Below are 20,762 nucleotides of genomic sequence, written 5' to 3'. Positions count from 1 at the left end.
AAAAAGATCCTCGAGTAGAAAGTAATATTAAATAAATTCTAACAACAGCTGATCAAGCTTAAACGTGCTGCTGTTGTTCAGCCACTGGTTTCCTCTTTCTGGTGCAAAGTGGGGAGATCGGCCTGTAGTTGTTCATTTGTGTCTTGTCAGGATTGTCCTTTTTCAGTATAGGTTTGATTACAACTTTTACTGAAATTAAATTACAATGTTTTAAATGAAATGAACGGGCACTTATTTAAATAATTCCAAATGTATCAAATTAATGACACATTTAATTCATTATTTAATGTCGTATTAAATTTATTCATTTTGTCACTCCTGGCCCTCCATACTCTCACTGCTGCTGTCCCATTCCTGCACATTACCGCCCTCTTCTGGCCACACTGGGTTATTACCTCTGCCACGTGCCGCTGATTTATTAAGATCTGTTTTCAAAAGCACCTGAAACAGACAAACCTGACTTTCAGGTGAAGTTTACTTTCATTTACACAAAAACGCTGAACACGGATTAATTTTTAAAATATGAACTTTATTAACAAAAATCAGCCCTCAGACTTTTCTCGTAATCAAAGCTTTTGTTTAAAAAACCGTCTTGATTAAACCCACATCACTAAAACTTCCCAGCGTCCAGGAAATGATTCGCTCCTGTTTGTGAGATAAATAAAATTTCACACCAGAACCCATCAGGTTATCAAAATAAATTAAAGATCGAAACATGATTTCCCCCGCTGATTGATCTGTGATTGGTGCTGTACCGTCACACCGCAGACGCTCCCACAGAGGACGCAAAATACAACGTCCACCTCGTGTAGAGAAGCGAGCCCAATAGTGGTCACCGCCGTCTAAACTAAAACAGAACAGGAAGAGGCCACGGAGACGCCCCGAAGTCCGATTTCATCCTAAATGACGGGGCAGGAAGAAGTGGCTCGGACCGCGGCGCAGAGAGAGAGGCTCTAGCTTAACGGCCGCGGCCGGTCGACACAGGTCCAGACCGCTAACCCCGCCCCTTGAGGCCAGGCGCCTCCTCCAGTGCCTGACCGGAGTCTCGTCCCCGTCTGAGGATCTCAGAAAAAAAGTCTTTGAGGTTCAAAGAAGTCAGTGCCATCAGGACAGAGATGCTCCATCACCTCCACCCTCCTCTTCATCCTCCACACACCAGAGTCCGTCAGCCTGGACAGCGAGGGGGGCGGGGTCATACTTCGTGGAAGAAGTCAGAGGGGGGGCTCTTCTCCACCCCTCTCCACCTCTCCACCTTCTTGATGACCTCAGATACAGCGCAGACGGAGGAGGTGAGGGACACGAGGAAGACGAGGTCTGCAGAAAGACAAAGAGAAGGAAACGGTCACACAGCTGTGCGCACATCTGTGTGCTGGGGGGGGGGGGGGGATGCAAAGTCCTCGAAAACTAGAAAAAAATATTCCAAGAACTCGAGCAAAAAGAAAAAAAAAAAAAGCACAAAATGAGAAAATCATTTTTCATTTTGTGCTTTGTTCAAAAAGTAAAACAGAAACAGGGAGGAGCTCCTGCAGGAGGACGCGCGAGGACACGCGAGGACTTACCGAGGACGCTGAGACTCTCCGTCTGGAAGACGCTCTGCAGAGGAGGGAAGTAGATGACGAGCAGCTGCCCCATGATGGAGGCCAGGACGGCGAAACAGAACGTGCGGTTGCTGCACAGCCCCATCTCGTGGACCATCCGGGTCTGAGGAGCAGAGACGGGCACAGCTGAGGTCACATGCTCTTTAATGCGACGGTGAGGTCATGTCAGGTTAAACGTGCGCGCTCACCTGCGATCTGGAGCTCAGAGCGTTGAACATGTCGAAGAACACGAAGCAGGTGAAGGTCATGGTGGTGTCTCGAGGAGTGATCACGTTGTCCTGCAACTGCAAATAAAATGCAGAGAGCGAGTCAGCTGGAGACGTCACAGCGGCAGACAACGATGGTGATGCTGATCACGCGCCGAGGTCAGCGCCCGGTGACGTCAGCATCAGGAAACCTGAGGTCAGAAACGGCCACCCACCTCTCTCCAGAAGACGTAAAGCGTCCCGCAGACGATGATGAACGCCGACACGAGCACTTTGACAATCAGGCTGCGGGTGATGATGCTGTCTCCGACGTTGCGAGGAGGCTTCCTGATGATGTCGCGGTCCACAGGCTCCACCCCCAAACTAACAAGAGAACACACACACACAAACATTTCGATCGTGGCTCAAGAGTTGGGAGTTCGCCTTGTAACCGGAAGGTCGCCGGTTCGAGCCCCTGCTCTGTCTGTCCTGGTCGTTGTGTCCTTGGGAAACACGCTTCACCTGCCGCCTACTGGTGTTGGCCAGAGGGGCCGATGGTGCGATATGGCAGCCTGGCCTCTGTCAGTCTGCCCCAGGGCAGCTGTGGCTGCAGCTGTAGCTGCCTCCACCAGTGTGTGAATGTGAGAGTGAATGAATAGGGGAATATAAACGCAATCCATTATTATTATTATTATTAAACAGGATTTACCCCAACCCGGTTCAAAAGGAGGGGTCGGCACAGACGTGTGAAAAATATAATGCGTCTAATCACATCGAACATCTGGAATATTCACACTCTGCTTAATGAGCAGGTGTGCACACAGCAGGGGGCGCTGCAGACCACCGCCACAAACCAAACATGTCGTCAGCTTTCATTTCAGAGCTCGACCAGCTGCCTGAAGTATCACTGATAAATATTAGTCTCTTCTAAAATATCAACTGAGGTCAAAGGTCAAAGGTGAACCAGTGAAACGTTCAGTCGCTCACCTCTGAGCCGGCGGTCCGTCCATGATGATGTTGATCCACAGGATCTGCATGGCGTTCAGCGGGTTGGGGAAGTTCATCAGCGTCGCCAAGGAGATGAGGGTGAGTGCCGCAATGCTCCTGGTGACCAGCAGGGGGAGACGGAGGGCTCAAACACTGAATCCAGAGACAGAAGTGTGACTGACGGCGGTTTGTACTCACGTGCTCAGCTGGAAGCAAACAAAGTTTTTGATGTTGTTGTAAATTCCTTTTCCCTCCTCGATGGCCGACCTGCAGACAGGAAACAGACGCCGACCTTTGAACCACAAACGATCCAATCGCAGCTTAATGACAGGAACAAGCTGTTTCACTAAATCTTTGAGCCTTTTGGACGAAGCTCAGAAACATCAGGACTTTTATGTGTTCACAGATTTGATCGTGACGTCAGACTCGGACCCTCGCCGACGCCGATCGCCTCCTGTGAACTACTTCCTGCGCGAGGGATGAACCGTAACTAATCATAGCAACGTCGTGCTGATGGAAATGAGTTGCTATGGTTACAGTCAGTGTTATGTGTGTTACTCCACACAAAGACAAGGACAGCAAGTCTAGGCTCGTCGCCGTGGCGTCAGACTCACATGATGGTCTGGAAGTCGTCGTCCACCAGGATCATGTCGGCTGCCTCCTTGCAGACGTCGGTGCCCGTCTGGCCCATCGCAACACCGATGTCAGCGGCCTTCAGAGCCACGGCGTCATTCACCCCGTCACCCGTCATGGCCACCACGGCGCCGTTGTTCTGCAGGGACTGAAGAGAGGGACGGGGCTTTAGCAGCGCTTTGTTCTAGAAAGCTGTTCGTGCCTCAAATCGATCACGTTTATTTAACTTTTCCTGCTTCATGAACTGGACTTCCTGTCTGCTCACCTTGACGATCTTCAGCTTGTGTCGCGGGCTGGCGCGATAAAACACGGAAATCTGTGGACAGAGGGCGGATCCAGGAACGCCGTCAGTGACAGCAACACCGCTCTGAAACATGACTGTGTGTGTGTGTATATGTGTGCGTGTGCGTGTGTGTATATGTGTGTGCGTGTGTGTGTGTGTGTGTGTATATGTGTGTGCGTGTGTGTGCATATGTGTGCGTGTGTGTGTGTGTATATGTGTGTGCGTGTGTGTGCATATGTGTGCGTGTGTGTGCGTGCGTGTATGTGTGTGCGTGAATGTGCATGTGTGTGTGCGTGCGCGTGTGTGTATGTGCGTGCGTGTGTGTGTGTATGTGCGTGCGTGTGTGTGTATGTGCGTGTGCGTGCGTGTATGTGCGTGTGCATGCGTGTGAATGTGCATGTGTGTGTGCGTGCGTGTATGTGCGTGCGTGTGCGTGCGTGTATGTGCGTGTGCGTGCGTGTATATGCGTGTGCGTGCGTGCGTGTGTGTGTATGTGCGTGCGTGTGTGTGTGTATGTGCGTGCGTGTGTGTGTATGTGCGTGTGTATGTGTGTGCGTGTGTATGCGTGTGTGTGTGTATGCGTGTGTATGTGCGTGCGTGTATATGCGTGTGCGTGCGTGCGTGTGTGTGGGCGCGCTCACTCTGGAGATGATCTGCGACAGCTGCTGCAGGTCCAGCTGATCCACCTCCTCCCCAGACAAACTCTGCCCCCCTTTAGAGAAGAGGCCGATGCGACTGGCTGCAGACACACAAACATCCACTGCTCTGTACGTTCATGTAACACCACTGTGAACCACAAGGTGGCGCAGTGACTCCCACTCGACCCATGGCAGCATTATTCAAACTGGAGTGGGTTCAGCCAGAGGTCATGGCAGCAAGTGTGTGCTGGCTGGTGAAACGCTGCCACCTTGTGGTGAACGTTTTCCCCATGACGAGCCACTGATTGCTGATTACCAGCTCAGGGTTTGTTCCCTCTTTAATAAGTGAATGATGATCCTGCGCTTCTTCTGGCTGTTTCACAATAAAAGCCCTATTAATAAACAGGGGCTTTTAATGTGGAATTCAGAGAGCGGAGTTTAATCATCAGCCTGATCATGTAACTAAACAATGTCTGTGTTTTTCTTTTCATTCTTCTCTTCTGTTGTTCAGATGGAGGAGCTGAGGACAAATCCTCCCGATGGAGGCGTTTTTAAATCAGGAAGCTCGAGGACAGGGAACTTAAACCAGAGGTCAGAGCCCCGATCAGCTGTGATGTAAAACAGGAAACGCATCCCACCACAGAAAAACACTCTAAGGATTTGTTCTGTTGTTTAACTTTATACATTTGCGTAAGCGTGTGTGAATCAGCTGACCTATAGACATGGCCGTCTCCTGGGAGTCTCCGGTGATCATCTTGATGGTGACTCCGGAGCTGATGAGCGTGCCCACGGCCTCTTTGACCCCTGACCTTGGAGGGTCGATGATGCCCACCAAACCCAGGAAGGTCAGCTTCCCCATCTCAGAGCCCGACGCGAACGCCAGCACTGAAACACACACACACACACACACACACACACACACACACACACACACACACACACACACACACACACACACACAGTGAGTGTGTTTTTAGGGCATCCCCAGCTCCGCCTGTAGGTGTCACTCTCACCTCTGAGCCCGCCTGAGCCCATGTAGCTGATCTGCTGCTGGTACAGCTCCACCTGCTGGTGGTTCAGGGGGAGCGCGCTGCCTCTGCTGTTGTAGGAGCTGCAGAAGCGAATCACCTGCTCGTACGCGCCCTTCATGAAGTAAACTCCAGCTTTGTCCTGGAGACGCAGCAGGAAGAGCAAAGACACGTCAGAGATGCTGATGATGCAGAACACAATATTAAACTTTGACTTTTAGGATTTCAGCTTTAATGCTGCTGTTCAGTTTCTCCCTTGGTGACAAATCCACAGGAAACACTAGTGAGAGAAACCCGAGGAATGTTTGAGTCTTCGTCCATGAACGCTCACATCCGAGTCGCAGTAACTCGGCGTCAGCTCGCTACCTGCTGCAAACACGGTCCAGAGTGTAGCAAAACCCATTTTCAGTTAGTATGTTTAATTATTTACTTTTTTAAGACCGTTGTTGGTTTTAATCTAGCTTAAACCAAACCGCTCCGCTGGATTTAGCTGGCGAGCTGATAAGAGAGCCGATCAGAATCCAAGTCTGTGATTGGTTGGTTTTGTTGCACATTTGTAACGCTGTACAGAGATGTGGAGAGCAGGACTGCAGACGTCTGTGAGCACACAGAGCGGCTGTTACTGTGGATATTAGCAGTTTTCTTCGCTCAAAGTAATTTTCTCCTCAAAATGCAACTTTGTACTTGCAGCAGTGATTTCTGTGGGCTCAGGGCACAGGCACAACAGTAACACCATGACAAACATCTAAGGATCTGCTGGAACATCACAGAACATGTATGAGCAACGACTCCGGCCGTGTTTCTGCTGCCGGCGTCCTCTAATGACATCGGAGCATCAGAGCGAGGATAAAGGGTTAATGTGAGCAGCTCTTCATCACAGACCTGCTGCGTGCGGTGAACGCAGCGCACGGCCATCCACTTCTTCTCCGAGCTGAACGGATGCTCCTCCACCCGCACGTACTCGCGCTGCAGACCCTCCAGCCCCACCTGCAGGACACGGAGAGGAGCACAGCTCGTCACACAAACACCTCATCGCTCATATTCATGTTTTTATCTCATCTGGTTTATCATCAGCTCAGGTTCTCCAGCTCCTCCTACTTTTAACTGTTTGTACGCTTCAAACAGTCAGAGGGGGAAAGGGGGAGGAGCTAAAACAGCTGGTTTCAGTCCAGTGTGAGACAAAGAAGGATCGAAAAAATGAGCCCAACTGGTCTGATTTCAAGACTTCGACGACCTGCTCAGAGCGTGGCGCTCTGGGTTTTACCTTCATGGCGAGGGCGATGAGCGCTCCTTCTGTGGGCCGTCCCAGCACGTTGTGATTCCTGATGATGGAGTCGTTGCACACACAGCCGACCTGTCAGCACACACACGCTCAGTAAACCCGGGTTCAGAGTTCAGTGTGAAGATCTGAGCTGAGACACGAACGACCTCACCTCCACAATTTTGCTGATGGACTGACACGAGAAGCCGTGGATCACCTCTCCGTTCAGCAGAACTTCCCCCTGCCCGTTATAGCCGACGCCGGTGACCTGCAAGACAACACCGAGGGTAAGATAACAAAGACCTGCGACCTCGAGACACTGGAGGCAGGACCAGAAGGTCAGCGCGCACTTTCGTGGACTTGTCAACGTGTCGATGTCGCTCTGCTGAAGCCCGGGCGGTTCGCACAGAGCAGGGCTTCAGTGTTTGCTTCAGCCACAGACACACAGCCGTGACAGAGCCTTCGCCCTCATGAAGTATCACTCAAACACAGCTTCAGCCCCCTGACAGGTGAGGCCAGTGACCCTGCAGGCCTTCAGCACCTTCCCATGATCTCTGACCTCCCTGCAGTGAGCAGAACCGGCCCTGACCCAGTTCTCCCAGTATGCCAGCTGGGATTTCCTCATGGATTAACCGGGTCAGTGAGCCCTCTGCAGACTCTGCGTTACAGCTGCGGTCAGGCTTCAGAAGAAGCCGCTGCAAACCGACGAGGAGAAAGAGGGCTCAGCTTTCAAAATAAGAGCATCAGCCTTACAACAAGTTACAGTGATTGCTTTGTTCATGTGATCTTAAACTTGGCTTGTTGGGTTGCGACTCACGTGATCTCCTCTCCTCCTTTTTGACCTTTTAGAAGGTGAAAATCAGCCGTTTGGGTCAAACTGGGACATTTGCACTGATGCCGTTTCATGTTCACCGTCTCTCAGATTAAAATAACAGACACCTATGAAAAACAGAAAGCTGGTGTAGATGTAGGAGGCCGGCAGCTTCAGTACAACTCATCGACTGTCTGAGGAGCTGCAGACGCCTCCATCAGGTCGGCTGTGGGGGAGTCTGACAACTCTGGGTGCACGCCAGGGCCCCAACACTTTACACCAACATCTACAGTCTCATGTAATCTGCAGTCTCACCGATACTCCAGGTTCCTGCAGCGCCACCCACAGGACGCCCTGGGGACGCGTTTCAAAGCCTCCTCAAAGTCCACAGACTAGTCGGGGAAATTCCCAAACACCCTTAAATATCCCGGACAGGATAACGACGTGTCCACTGATCCGAGACCAGCAAACTGATCGACTCCACTGAGCCCATAAACTCCGAGCGAGCAGACGGAGCCTGAACTCGAGTCCTCTGCAGAACACGAGCTTCACCCTGATCGCACGATCAACCACCCGCCAGCACCAACATGAAGCCCAGCTGTGTTTGGTAGCCTGAGGATTTAAAAGCTGACCCTGTGATCACGCTGTGGAGGTTTCAAAGTGTGAGAGGAAACGGCGTGGGAGTCTGACCTCAGCGTGCTGTCCGTCTGACGTGAACAGCTGAGTGACCGTCATCTCGTTCTTGGTCAGCGTCCCCGTTTTGTCCGAGCAGATCACATTACAGCAGCCTGACGGGGAAAACGGCACAAAGGTCACCAACGTGCAGCTCACAGAAGGTCGGGCTGTGCATGACCGTTTCCGTCGCATCACGACGTACCCAGAGTTTCCACGATGGGAAGTTTCTTGATGATCGCTCTTTTCTTCACCATCCGCATCACGCCGAGCGCCAGCGTCACCGTCACCACGATGGGTAAGCCCTCTGGGATGGCAGCCACAGCCAGACTGAAGGAGGAGAGGAGGAGACAGTCAGACTTGTTTTATGATTTACATGCTCACTGAAAAAACGCAGACAAACCCAGAAAACATTTGTGTTTCCGTTTGCTCTCAGTGTTCACGGTCAGCTTCCCAACTTCCCTCTAACAGGAATCACCTGTAACGTGCTCCCGCCCCACAGCGCTAACTTTCCTCTCTCGCTTATAAAGGCGGCTCTCCTCATGCTAACGTCACTAACAGCAGGCCGTGTGATCTCATTTATATGGAGGCTGCTCCACCTGTCGCACTGAGACCGAGCTCGCTCCTTCAGGTGTCTTCTTCACTCACTATGTGTTAACAGACCTCTCTGCACTGAATCATATCTGTTATTAACCTCTGTCTCTCTTCCACAGCATGTCTTTATCCTGTCTTCCTTCTCTCACCAACCAATCACAGCAGATGGCCCCGCCCCTCCCTGAGCCTGGTTCTGCCGGAGGTTTCTTCCTGTTAAAAGAGAGTTTTTCCTTCCCACTGTCGCCAAAGTGCTGCTCATAGGGGGTCATGTGATTGTTGGGTTTTTCTCTGTATCTATGAAGCGCCTTCAGGAGACTTTTGTTGTGATTTGGCGCTATATAAATAAAATTGAATTGAGGTGTTTCACGGCTCTGTGCACCAAATCACACAGCAGACTGTGACGCTCGTGCCCTTGTCTGTGGGTGGAGTCACTCTCCTGGTCGCATCATGAACCCAGCGTCACAAACCTGCTGCTATCACATTGCTGCACTCAGCTATAACCTGATAAACACAGAAGAGGAAGCAGCTGCCTCGGTTCAACCAACAACCAAACAGAAGCATCACTCAGGGTCACCTGACACCGATGGTGAACATGTCCAGGAGACTCTTGCCCTGCAGCCAGCCCACCAGCATGATGACGCCTGAAACACATCAGAGACAGACTGAGCACGGCGTGCAGACGCCATGGCGATGGAGAGCAGGACACAGCAGCGGGGCAGCTCGCCGCACACACGGCGTCTCCTCGTAATCACACGATCATCATAAACTCACCGATGATGCAGAAGGAATAAAGCGACAGCTGCTTCCCCAGCAGGTCCATGCTCTTCTGCAGAGGAGTTTTAGGAGCCTGACAAAGCAAACAGGAAACAGATGTTTCATGAACACGGCACCTCTGGCTGGAACAACTGTGACATTTGTATTGAATTATATTCAGATTTCATGCGGGAGACCTCACCTCCTCTGCCTGCATCATCTTGAACACCTCCCCGAACTCAGAGTTCTCTCCGGTTCCAATGACGATGCCCTGAAGAACATCAGAACACTTTTCAGCAGGTAAAACTGTCTAAGCATCGTTGAAACATCAGCTGCAAAAGCTTCAATAGCAACAGCTGCAGTTCCTCTGGTGTCCTGCTGAGGCAGCAGTGAGCCAGCCTGATACAGACCGCTGTGTATCCTCCATCATAACACCTGTCCTGTCCTCTTTAAATTGCATTCATGCTTATGTTTGCATTATTAGGGGCGTGGCCAATTTGACAGGTAGATGGTGCACGGGTGGCCGTAGCTGCTGGCTTCACCTAAGCTGGACCTCTGGACCGTGTTTGTGATGTCGGAGCCTTTTTAGTGACATCATGTGACCAATAACATGCCTGCTGTGAGGTCACTGAAGTCTGAGCTGTGAGAGGGTTTTGATTGGATGTTAGTGATTAGCAGGAATCTGTGTCAGCGCTCCACGGTGCAGGTCCCTCTGCAGTCGTGTGTGCGCTGTATTTCTGCTCACACTCTGTAGCGTCGGTCGCTGCTGTGCTAACGGGGGCCCTCCCACCCGAGGGATTAATAAAGTTTCATCTAATCTAAGCTCTAATCATTCTGCCGGCAGCCACTAAGATGACGGTTACAGTTTTCTACAACCACGGCGGCGTCCTACACGCCGTCTGTCACCACTGAACCATCGATATGAAGGAGGCGGCCACGTCATCACTTCCTCACACCGTCTGCAGCCAGAGTCTCAGCGCACACTTCTTTCCTGTAACTTCACCGTCTGTGGAGCAGAAGAAGAAGAGTGAGCTGCTACCTTGGCTTTGCCGTAGCGCACCAGCGTCCCCATGAAGGCGATGTTGCTGCGGGAGGCGATGTCTCCGTTGGTGGATGCTGGCTGGTGGGCGGTGGACTTGGTGCAGGGCGTGGTCTCCCCCGTCAGACTGGACTCATCCACTGACAGGTCTGTCGCCTGCGAGGGTGGAGGAGACAGATTTAACTCCAACCAGGAGGGATACTCTGACCTTTAACCTCTAACCCTGCTCACTAAAGCCACCATTAACCATTAACCCCACCCCCACCTCAGAGCAGGCGGCCATCTTTACACGACTGCAGCTGCTCTTAATGAAGGTTCACACGTTTCCCAGTGAAAGTAGAGGCCTCAAAGTACCGCCTACACCCGCCTACGCTCGCCCCGCCTACACCCGCCCCGCCTACACCCGCCTACACCCGCTTATGCCAGCCTCAGGGATACGCTGTCACTGGGATTTGTTGCACGTGGTGAAGATGCAGGACGAGTACCGCGGCGACCTTCTCTTTGTTCTGATGTCAGTCTCACCTGCAGTGAAGCAGGGAGCTGCTTGATAATCAGAAACTCCCCGTGGACTTCCTGTTGGACAGGGGGCGCTCTCGAGCTCGCGCTGCGGAGCGGATGAAAAACCTGAAGTTTGTGTGAAAGTTTTCTTCTGCGTGCAGAAGCCGCAGCAGGCTGGAGGTGGAAGCTGCTGCTCGCTTCATGCCCCAAACCAAAATGGAGGCTCGTGGTGACGCTCACCATCTAAACCTGCACCTGCAGTCTGAAAACTTCCACAAAGAAAAATCTTCACACACAAAACGTACATTTTGATTCGTGCTCGAGAGCGCCCCCTGCTGAGGGGTTTCATTTATTTATGATTACACTGCAGGCCTGATCAGAGGGCGTTCTGCTCCCGTGTTTGCAGGAACCTGATCGCCTGTGATCGTTCATCCTGAAAGAATTTAGTTCCTTTCTTGGAAACGAGAAGCGCTCAGCTTCCAGCAGACATCTCTGCTGTCCCAGAATCCCTCGCTCCCTCACGCCCAGGCTGACACAAACCTATCAGTGTTTTTACCTCGAAGAGACGGAGGTCAGCCGGGACCTTCTCCCCCACCGACAGGCAGACGGTGTCTCCGGGAACGAGCTCTCTGGCCAGCAGGTGCTCCAGGTTCCCCTCCCTGACACTGAGGAGGAAGACAGCGGGGGAGAGTGTTTACAGTCATGCTCCTCCCCTCCCTGCGCGCCCTGCTGAGGAGCGTCAGGGACACAACACATTAATAATTCACTTTTTGAAAATGTGCATGGATGAAGTTGAAATTTGTAGAATGAGGTCGAGTGTGTGGATCCAGCTCCGTCCTCTGTCTCTGCCAAACGTTCGCCACGACCCAACTGTAAACCCCGATGAAGAGTGGATCATCGGGGGAAACCGTGCTGCTCAGGTCGCCACGGGAATCTCTCGTTGCTCCGACATCGGCGCATCGTTGGCCAGGATTCAGTCTCAGCTTTCAGGGAAACTCTAAGAAGTTTCTCAGAACATCGCGAGGAGTGAAATTAATCCTGTGACCTCAGGCTGAGAAGAACAATGCTGTGTGTGCTCGTGCTCACAGTAATGTGAGTGCTGGTCACACAGTGTGCCAACAGGGGGCGCTACACGGTGTGGCTAGATGGAGCAAACAGACACACACACTCCTTTAAACTGATTCATTTATGGAGTCAAATTTCTGGATTCTTGGCTGTGAGATGACAGAGGAGCAGACTCCGTGTCATAACTGCTTATTTCATTACAAACAATCACAACTAGGAGACGCGATGTTCTCCACAGACGCGATCCATGCAGGAGGACGAGGCAGGAGACCCCCGCCCACTCTCCTGAAGGAGGTCAGGATCAAACTCACCAGTGACATTCTGGAGGGACGAGCTTCCCCAACTCCTCCAAAGATTTCTCTGAGCGATACTCCTGCACACAAGACAAGACAACAGCTTAGCTTCATCGCACACACACACACACACACAGACACACACACACAGACAGACACACACACACACACACAGACAGACACACACAGACACACACACACAGACAGACACACACACAGACACACACACACACACACACACACACAGACACACACACACACAGACACACACAGACACACACACACACAGACACACACACACACACACACACACACACACACACACACACAGACAGACACACACAGACACACACACACACACACACACACAGACAGACACACACAGACACACACACACACACACAGACACACACACACACACACACACACACACACAGAGACAGACACACACAGACGCAGACACACACACACACACAGACACACACACACACACACACACAGACACACACACACAGACAGACACACACAGACACACACACAGACACACACACAGACACACACACACACAGACAGACACACACAGACACACACACACACACACACACACACACACACACACACACACACACACACACAGCAGTGTTGTTAAAGAGTAAAAACAGGACGTACCTGGACGAAGGCGACCGTCACTACGATGATGATGGCCTGGGGGGGGGGAAAGCACAGACTGAACTTTGAGGTCCAACACGAGTTTTTAAATTCTTCCATCGTTCACAATAAAACCCCACAGCTGTGGAAACCCCACTGACACTGAGTCGTTCAGGGTTTATTGAAGATTTCAGTGAATGTTTGCGACATCAGAGCTCAACATCGTTCATCTTTTCCTTTCATCATAAAATATATATTCCACATTTCCTTTCAAATTAAAAGCACTGTTTGTAACCTCTCACCTCTGCATTTATGTCTATTTCCTGTGAGGCGGAGCTTTGGCCTCACAGTGGCCCGTCTGCTTTCACAGTCATCATATCTGAATGTGATGACATGAATAAGCTCTTCATCATTTCTGCTTGTGGAGGTGGAGTCAGACCATCGGCTGACCTTCTGGCTGCTGAAGCTCTGCGTCCGTTTGGAGGATTAAAACAGAAACCTGATCAAACATCCTGAAGGGTTCCCGGAACGCTTTAATGACGGTTTGTCACTTTGTGTTGTGCGTGCAGAAACAACCGGTAGGATGGAACACAGCGCCAAACCTTCCTGTTCAGGTTTTACTTCACCGATGCAGATGAACTCGATGACTTTAGGTAAATGAGACCCATCTTCTGTGATGGACCTGACCTGGTTGTAGCTGAACGAGAAGCGTGCAGATGTTCAAACGTGTGCAGACGGGCTGCAGAGAAGATCGCACTTCTTGTTTTTAATCTGTGCCTGTGGCGTTCCACCTCTCTGTGACGGTGCACGCTGAGCTTAAGGTGAGAGGAGACAATAACAAGCACGCGCCGTGCTGACCAATCGCAGAGCAGCACTGCCTCACAGGACGGCTCAGTCACTGACCCCGTGACCTTTACATGTAAAACTTGCTGCATTTGAGTCACTGAGTCTAAGAACACAGAGCTGCTGTTCCACTCCGCTCCTGCCATCTGAACTTTGACCTCGTTTTTGTATCAGACAAACAGCTGTCGTGTGTAACCTCGTGTGGAGGACCTGCAGGTTTCAGAGGACGCCTGAGCGCCGCTGGTTACCTACCACTGTGATGCTGATGGCGTCATCGAACTGGTGCATGATGATGCTGATGACCGCCGACGCCAGCAACAGCAGGATGAGCGGATCTTTAAACTGCAGAGAGACACAGGCTGAGGTCAGAGGTCAAGTGTCACATGATTACAGACGTTTGGAGGACGTGTTCTTTAACAAAGACACTTTTTACAGCGTGGACGCTTTCAGCTTCGCCGAGTTTGCACATTTATTTCAGCAGCGCGGGTAAATCGAACGAGTCATCACAGGCGGGATCAGGCGAGTCGGTGCAGCTGTAAACGTGTGTGGTTGGCAGCTGAAGGACAAACTCTTTGGCAGCTCGTGTCTGGACTGTGAGGTCAGCGTGATGTCAGAGCGCCGCAGCAGCTGCTACTCGACTCGCTGCAGGGCTGGCGTTTGTTTAGTGAAGGAGCGACTCGAGCGTGTGATCGCAGGAGGACACGCGCTCAGATTACAGCAGATTACAGACAATAGGTGTGTTTGTGAAGCCGTCCAATCAGCAGTCAGGAGCGATGACGAGGCTCTGACCTTCCTCACCCTCATGGCTCACATCACACGGTTCTGGTCATGTGACCTGTGACCCTCTCTTTCTGCTTGTTCAGCACTCAGGAATGTGAAGTCAAACGGAAACTTCTGCACACGTCAGCTGATGTGGTTTACATTTTTCAGACATCCAGAGTTTCTGCTCCTCGCTTGGACTCGAGCCGACAGCTTCCTCCCGCGTCTCCGTCCGCGCTCGCTTTCTATATTTAAGCTGGAGCTGCTGGAGGCCTGCAGCAGCTCCATCAGTGCTCCGACTGCCTGCTGCCGTTTCCCCTTCAGTTATTTTACCTGATACTTTCAGGGCTGAAAGAGGTCATGTGCCCTCGTCAGCTGGCTCGTCCAATCAGCAGCGCTTGAACGAGGCCCCTGATCTGTTTCACAACGCCGCGCTGTGGCGGTGACACGAGCTCGAGACAGAAACGAAGAACGCTACAGGATTCAACCTCCTCCTTTGTGCAGTCACCACAAACGTGTCAGTCCTATTAAAAAGGTGCGAGCAGCAATGAGGTCACGGTTACCACGGTGAAGCGCGTTTACACCTTACACGTGTTTCTAACATGGCTGTGAGGCGACGAACGTGTGCCGTGCAAAAATAAATCTGTGTTCTTCCACAGGACGTTATGTAAGCGTGCTGCAGACGTGCGCGGGTTAACGCGGCGGCGGAACAATGACAGTCGGGAACACGGCGGGCCTGCAGACGCGTTTCAGGCTCTGGATAAAAATAGCGTGCTGGGTGACTCTGCCGCTGCACGTTTGAGGGACTCGCCGTCACACAGAGAGAGAAACAGGAAATGGCCTTGAGTGAGTCTGCGTGTGATGCGTGCGTTACCTGTGACAGGTACTTCCTCCACAGCGGCTCGTCCTCGCTGATGTCGAACTCGTTCCAGCCGTGGTACGCCCTCCGCCGCCTCACCTCCTCCTGGGTCAAACCCAGCTGCAGGTCGGCCTGTGGGCGTGACACGCAGCGGCGCTCAGATTACCGTTTCAGAGACGAAGCTCGCACAGAAACAGGACGACGTGTCTCATTGGCTCAGTCTAAGTCTGAGGATTTTTAATGGCGTCACCGTCGTTCTCATGAACCGATCAGCTGAGCGCTCTCTGAGATAAACGTGACGAATGTCAGGCTGAGAGGCGCTCGCCTCCTTACCTGCAGGACACATGCTACTTCATTGACGGGCAGTTCACTGGCTTTTCTGGACGTCAGTACTGGGACCATGGTCTCATCTTCACTGGAGGGTTCTCCTTCGGAAAGCTGAAACAGGAAGAAGACAGAGAGACTGAGACTGCAGCAGGGTTCCTATTGAGAGCTGCTTCTCACATCCAGGCCTGGACAACCTCCACCTGCGAGCATCAGACAGCGACGACGGCGTCTGTCGGGCCCACAGACTGCACCGAGGTTCTCCGTGAAACGGATCACATTCCTCCACTTTTACTCGAGCAGAGCTCTGCTTTCCACAAAGAGTCAGGGACCTCTAAGGTGGGAGCACTCGTGACTCGCACACCTGACGTCCAGCTGTGCAGGTAAGTGTCTGAGTGATGACACAGCTGTGACCTCTGGGTGAACGCTGTCATCTAACCTTTTATGGATGACTTCAAATCCAGTTTCTCGTCAGCTGCTGTCAAAGATAATAATCCACAGAGTCACATTTCAGGACTCTCATTACTGCAGGCGTAATGCTGCTGGCAGATGCCAGGAAGTAACCAGAAACCTTTCACAACCAGGGCCAAGACATACGTTTGTTAATAAAAATGCTTCAGAAGGCACCGACACCACCCACAGCGCTAGAAAGACTGCGTTTTAGGTTTTACTTTAATGAACTACAAGAACGTACGGCAGCACAAAAGCTCAGAGGAAATGAGGGGAAGAGGACCAGAATGACTTCCAAAGTAAAAGCACATCTGCACTTTGAGTTTATAATCTCCCCAGGAACCTGCAGTTCCTCTGATGTCCACTAGAGACCGGCTCTATCGGGAACATCTGAACTCCGAGTCGATTCTTCATGAAATAAATGTGAGGAGGGCAGAATTTAGACTTTAATGCCACCAAAGTCAGGAAAAAACAAAGGTTTTGTTTGTGGCAGCTTCCCGCGGGATTAACGGCGTGACGCGCTGCAGGTTTACAACATTAGGAAATTGCTGCGGTGCTTCAGTGCAAACATACTGTCATAAATTACGCTTAAATAGACATGAAAAAATAAGAATAAGAATTAAAGTGCTACGTAGAAAGATATATACATGAGTGCAGGTGGTGATCAGTGCCAAACATGGAATGAAGCAGAGAGGTAAGGAGGACAAACTGAACATCGAACAGCTTCGAGCCTCCTCCACCATCGGTGCTTGTTGTCATGCATGATGCTGATCACTTCCTCCCAGCAGGCTGCAGGTCTGAGGACGAAGGCTGACGCAGAGGAAACCGACAGCAGGAAATGGGACAAAGGCGACAGCGGCGCCGTGGTGCAGGGTTTAAAGCCGAACAAAGAGCAGAGAGGAAGTCGATTCTCCTCCCAGCTTTTTCAAACACCTGCACAGGTTCACAGGAAGTGCACCTCATCAAAGACTCAGTCCGAGTTAGAATTTAGAGCTACTTGAAGAAAACTGTCGAGAGTCGGCCTCAGGCTGTCCTGCTCAGCTAACGCGGTGGCTAGCATTAGCTAACAGCATCCAGGCCGTGTCAAAGGTCAAAGTCCAGTTTGGGCAGATGGCTTCAGGCCGAACGTTAGCTCGTGCTGCCTTACTACCACAGACACGAGAGAGCGACGAGTCTCTGATGCCTGTTCTTACACCTGAACTCGTTTATGGCCCCACCTGAGAGTCGTGACTCGGGGCAAAGTCTCACCATAAAACTGAGTGACCTGTTTCTGGTCCCAGGCCAGCTGTGCAATATATGTGCACCTGCACTCACCTGCCGGCTTAAAGCTTTGACCTGAGCCTGGCAGCTGCAGGCCTGTGAGGGGACAAACAGCCAGCTGTGTGCAGCTGTGTGCAGCTGTAACGGCGTGAGAACAAGTCTGTCCCACAGAGGTGGAGGAACTCCCGGCATTTCTCATCTGCTTTCAATGTTTTCACAGTCCGAGCTGCCGGGCGGCTCCGGCCGGTAAACTGCGGCTCGAGACAGTTTTCCACGCAGTGGCCGAATGCGATGAATAAACTGCACGTCAGCAGGAAGTGCAGCCAACAACACGAAGGTGTCTGCGGCTGATTAATGCTGTGACCCAAGCAGCAGACTCACAGGTGCATTTAAGACCACACGAGACCTGAAAGTGTCAGAAAAGCTGAAATCAGAGTTGGAACAGAAGCAGCTGGTACGGCAAAGCTACAGCGTTACGCCCGATCGTCGCTCCTGCAGGAGATGAAACACCCACCCCCAGCCTCCTCGTACATACACTTCTGTTATCAATTTGAAATGCTACGTTGCCGCCTTCTCGAGTTATCGTGGTCACAAAGTCAGGTGTCCACGCGCCTGCCTGCCCAGCGGGGTCACATGAACACCCCGACACAAACATCGGCGCTGCAGCTGAAAGCCGACCGCAGTCTGAAGGCCGATTGGCGTCAGAGTCGAGATTATTCAGGAAAATATCGAAACCTTCATTTTATTTGAGATCAAATCACGTTTACTGTCGCATCACACGTGCATGTACACTGCTACATGTGAGTGAAATTCTTGTGTGCGAGCTACATTGTAGCCACAGCCACCGTGGGGCGCACTGACAGAGGCGAGGCTGCCGGACACTGGCGCCACCGGGCCCTCTGACCACCACCAGTAGGCAACGGGTGAAGCGTCTTGCCCAAGGACACGACGACCGAGACTGTCCAAGCTGGGGCTCGAACCGGCAACCTTCAGATTACAAGGCGAACGTCCAACTCTTGAGCCTCGATCTAGAAGCTACCACTCAGCAGAAGTGCACACTGTTCTGTGAATCACCTGTCATCACCTGCCGGCCTCCTCTGCCTCCTTACAGCTTCCTTCAATCAGTCAGCTTTACCTGAGACACAGGTGTGCAAACTTCCTCTCAGCATCCACACACAGAGCTGCCCCTAAAAACGTTTTGCTCTGCAGACAGAGAGAGGAGCAGCGATCAGCTGAGAGGATTGTATCTGATTAGCAGTGAGAGCAGCTTAGACGACCATCCTGCTGCCTCCTCCTCACGCTGCTCCCGCAGGATGGGAGGGTCACTGCAGTCTGACTCACTTAAACTAAACGCAGACCCTGCTGTCAGAGTGTTAGCGCCAAGGTCACTGCTGATGTCACACCTGAGCAAACACGAGTAGCATCAAAGCATCATGTGACCAAAGAAGTGATTCTGACGTCCCCGAAGCCCGAAAATCTTCAAACGCCTCCTGTCACGCTGGTGACAGGAGGCGTTACCTGTCTCACCTTTGTTGCTGCGACTCGTTTGACTGCTGATTTTACCAAATGCAAACACCAAACAAACTGAAACGCACCCGACCTCTACACCGGGCTCAGCCACGCTTCACTACCATCTGACATCATCAGCTGACATCATCATCATCAGGTCAGGTTGGCCGACAGGAGACAGCTGCAAACAGCTGCAGTCTGACAGCATCCCCCTCACAGAGACTGTGGAAGGTTAGCAGACACTTTCAGTCTGAGGTGTAAATGCAGATTACAGATTACAGCACGGTGCCATCAGCCTGACGGTTCCACTCAGCCAGTGATTTTCCTGCAGGAAGCCTGTAGAGCGCAGATGTAGAACGAAACAGCTGTGGAGTCACAGACATACGACAGGTCTGAACGCCTGACAATCTCCTGACGCAGAAATACATAAAACTACAGTGAGAAAAAAATGATGTTACGGGATGAAACAGACACTGACAAAGTTTAACTTTGAGGACACGATCATCACATCCCCAGATTTGAATAATTTGATAACGAATCCTGTGATAATAACATGCTGTTGCTGGCTGGCGATTCCCACGTCTGTGTGAGGCTCACTGAGCCGTCAGAGTTCACACACACAGCGAGCTGCGGCTGAAGTCCGATTTCATCGTCGCTCTGCAGGACAGCCGCGAGCCAACGCAGCGAGCTGGAGACCGTGGATAACTTTCCATCAACAGCAAGAGACGAGACAAACGTCAGAGTGTCCGTAACTCATCCTCCACCAGCCCAGGATCAGAGAAGCTCAAACACGTTATAGCTACGTTATACATGTTAATGCATTACAGTGAAGCGTGAGGAGCAGGAGGAGCACCGATCAGCTCTCTCAGCGCATTTTTAAACAGGAGCAGTGACGCTTCACCTGGCCTCCAGCCACAGCGCCTCAGGAAGGTGGTGGTGTTAAAGTGAGCTGCTGCTCCATTGGCTGTTTGGTCAGTGATGCGGTCGCAGTTTTTCGACTTCATCAGGGTGGAACTCCAGCTGTAATCTAATAACTGAAGATGGGTGGAGTCGCACCATCAACCCTCAGTTTTCCCTCTCAGCTGATTTCCACACACGCACGCACGCACGCACGCACGCACACGCACGCACGCACACTCACGCACACACACACGCACACACACTTAAATGCAGACCACGGAGTGTAACCGAGCAGTATATCGGACACCGGGATCACCACGAGGAAAAGCACAGACACACACACACTGACATGAACACAAAGGAATAACAGGAATTTCATCCTGATTGCGTGTTTGTATCATCACTGCAGGCCGCTCACAGAACACTCGCTGAGGCTGGAGCCTCCGTGTTCGACGTATTAACCCTTTGTTATCCTCGGTATGAAACCTCCTCCCTGCTCTCCTTCAGTTTCACGTCTTTTCTTGTTATTTCTGACATAATGTGTGTTTTGTGTGCGAAGAATATCTGAGACTTCCTGCTCTTTGTGTGGGCTCATGTTTCACAGGCCTCTCTTATCTGGTTAAAGCACCGAGCTGAACTCTGGATGTCGGCCGGCTCGGTGCCAAACGGGCCGTTAGCTGCACGCCTCGCTGGCTGCTGGTGCTCATTTCACTTCCCGAAGGATCGACGGACTCCAGCGGAATATCAGCAGAGCTCCACATCGCTGCATCGCTTCCTCTAAGTTAATGACGGGCAAAAAGAGAAAGTAGGTCGGACCCGACAGCCGGCGGTGACTTTCAGACGAGGACGTGATTGAATTCATTAAAGAGAGA

At 51.7% G+C, this 20,762-nt stretch overlaps 1 protein-coding gene across 2 annotated transcripts in view; it reads right to left on the bottom strand.

Moving 5' to 3' along the window:
• Positions 1-508: 508 nt before the first annotated feature.
• Positions 509-20,762, bottom strand: part of atp2c1 (ATPase secretory pathway Ca2+ transporting 1) — a 26,061-nt gene continuing 5,807 nt past the window's right edge. The window contains exons 1-27 of one of the 2 annotated variants that reach the window (XM_026183946.2): positions 18,556-18,577; positions 15,781-15,885; positions 15,463-15,579; positions 14,082-14,171; positions 13,008-13,043; positions 12,357-12,418; positions 11,537-11,645; positions 10,483-10,638; positions 9,646-9,714; positions 9,462-9,537; positions 9,265-9,331; positions 8,302-8,426; positions 8,115-8,212; positions 6,786-6,881; positions 6,617-6,706; positions 6,235-6,339; positions 5,338-5,494; positions 5,039-5,209; positions 4,328-4,425; positions 3,669-3,719; positions 3,385-3,551; positions 2,969-3,037; positions 2,771-2,887; positions 2,020-2,167; positions 1,787-1,882; positions 1,560-1,701; positions 509-1,314 (exon numbers count right to left, since the gene is read on the bottom strand). In XM_026183946.2, coding sequence (XP_026039731.1) covers positions 1,193-1,314; positions 1,560-1,701; positions 1,787-1,882; positions 2,020-2,167; positions 2,771-2,887; positions 2,969-3,037; positions 3,385-3,551; positions 3,669-3,719; positions 4,328-4,425; positions 5,039-5,209; positions 5,338-5,494; positions 6,235-6,339; positions 6,617-6,706; positions 6,786-6,881; positions 8,115-8,212; positions 8,302-8,426; positions 9,265-9,331; positions 9,462-9,537; positions 9,646-9,714; positions 10,483-10,638; positions 11,537-11,645; positions 12,357-12,418; positions 13,008-13,043; positions 14,082-14,171; positions 15,463-15,579; positions 15,781-15,849 — 2,703 coding nt within the window. In that variant the 5' untranslated portion in view covers positions 15,850-15,885; positions 18,556-18,577 and the 3' untranslated portion in view covers positions 509-1,192. Of the gene's footprint in view, positions 1,315-1,559; positions 1,702-1,786; positions 1,883-2,019; positions 2,168-2,770; positions 2,888-2,968; positions 3,038-3,384; positions 3,552-3,668; positions 3,720-4,327; positions 4,426-5,038; positions 5,210-5,337; positions 5,495-6,234; positions 6,340-6,616; positions 6,707-6,785; positions 6,882-8,114; positions 8,213-8,301; positions 8,427-9,264; positions 9,332-9,461; positions 9,538-9,645; positions 9,715-10,482; positions 10,639-11,536; positions 11,646-12,356; positions 12,419-13,007; positions 13,044-14,081; positions 14,172-15,462; positions 15,580-15,780; positions 15,886-18,555; positions 18,578-20,762 lie in introns of those variants that run through there. The other variant, XM_026183945.2, reaches the window with a different exon arrangement.

This window comes from Astatotilapia calliptera, chromosome 11, assembly GCF_964374335.1.
Source record: "Astatotilapia calliptera chromosome 11, fAstCal68.1, whole genome shotgun sequence".
Lineage (NCBI taxonomy): Eukaryota > Metazoa > Chordata > Actinopteri > Cichliformes > Cichlidae > Astatotilapia > Astatotilapia calliptera.
This window is presented reverse-complemented; position numbering and strand designations above follow the sequence as displayed.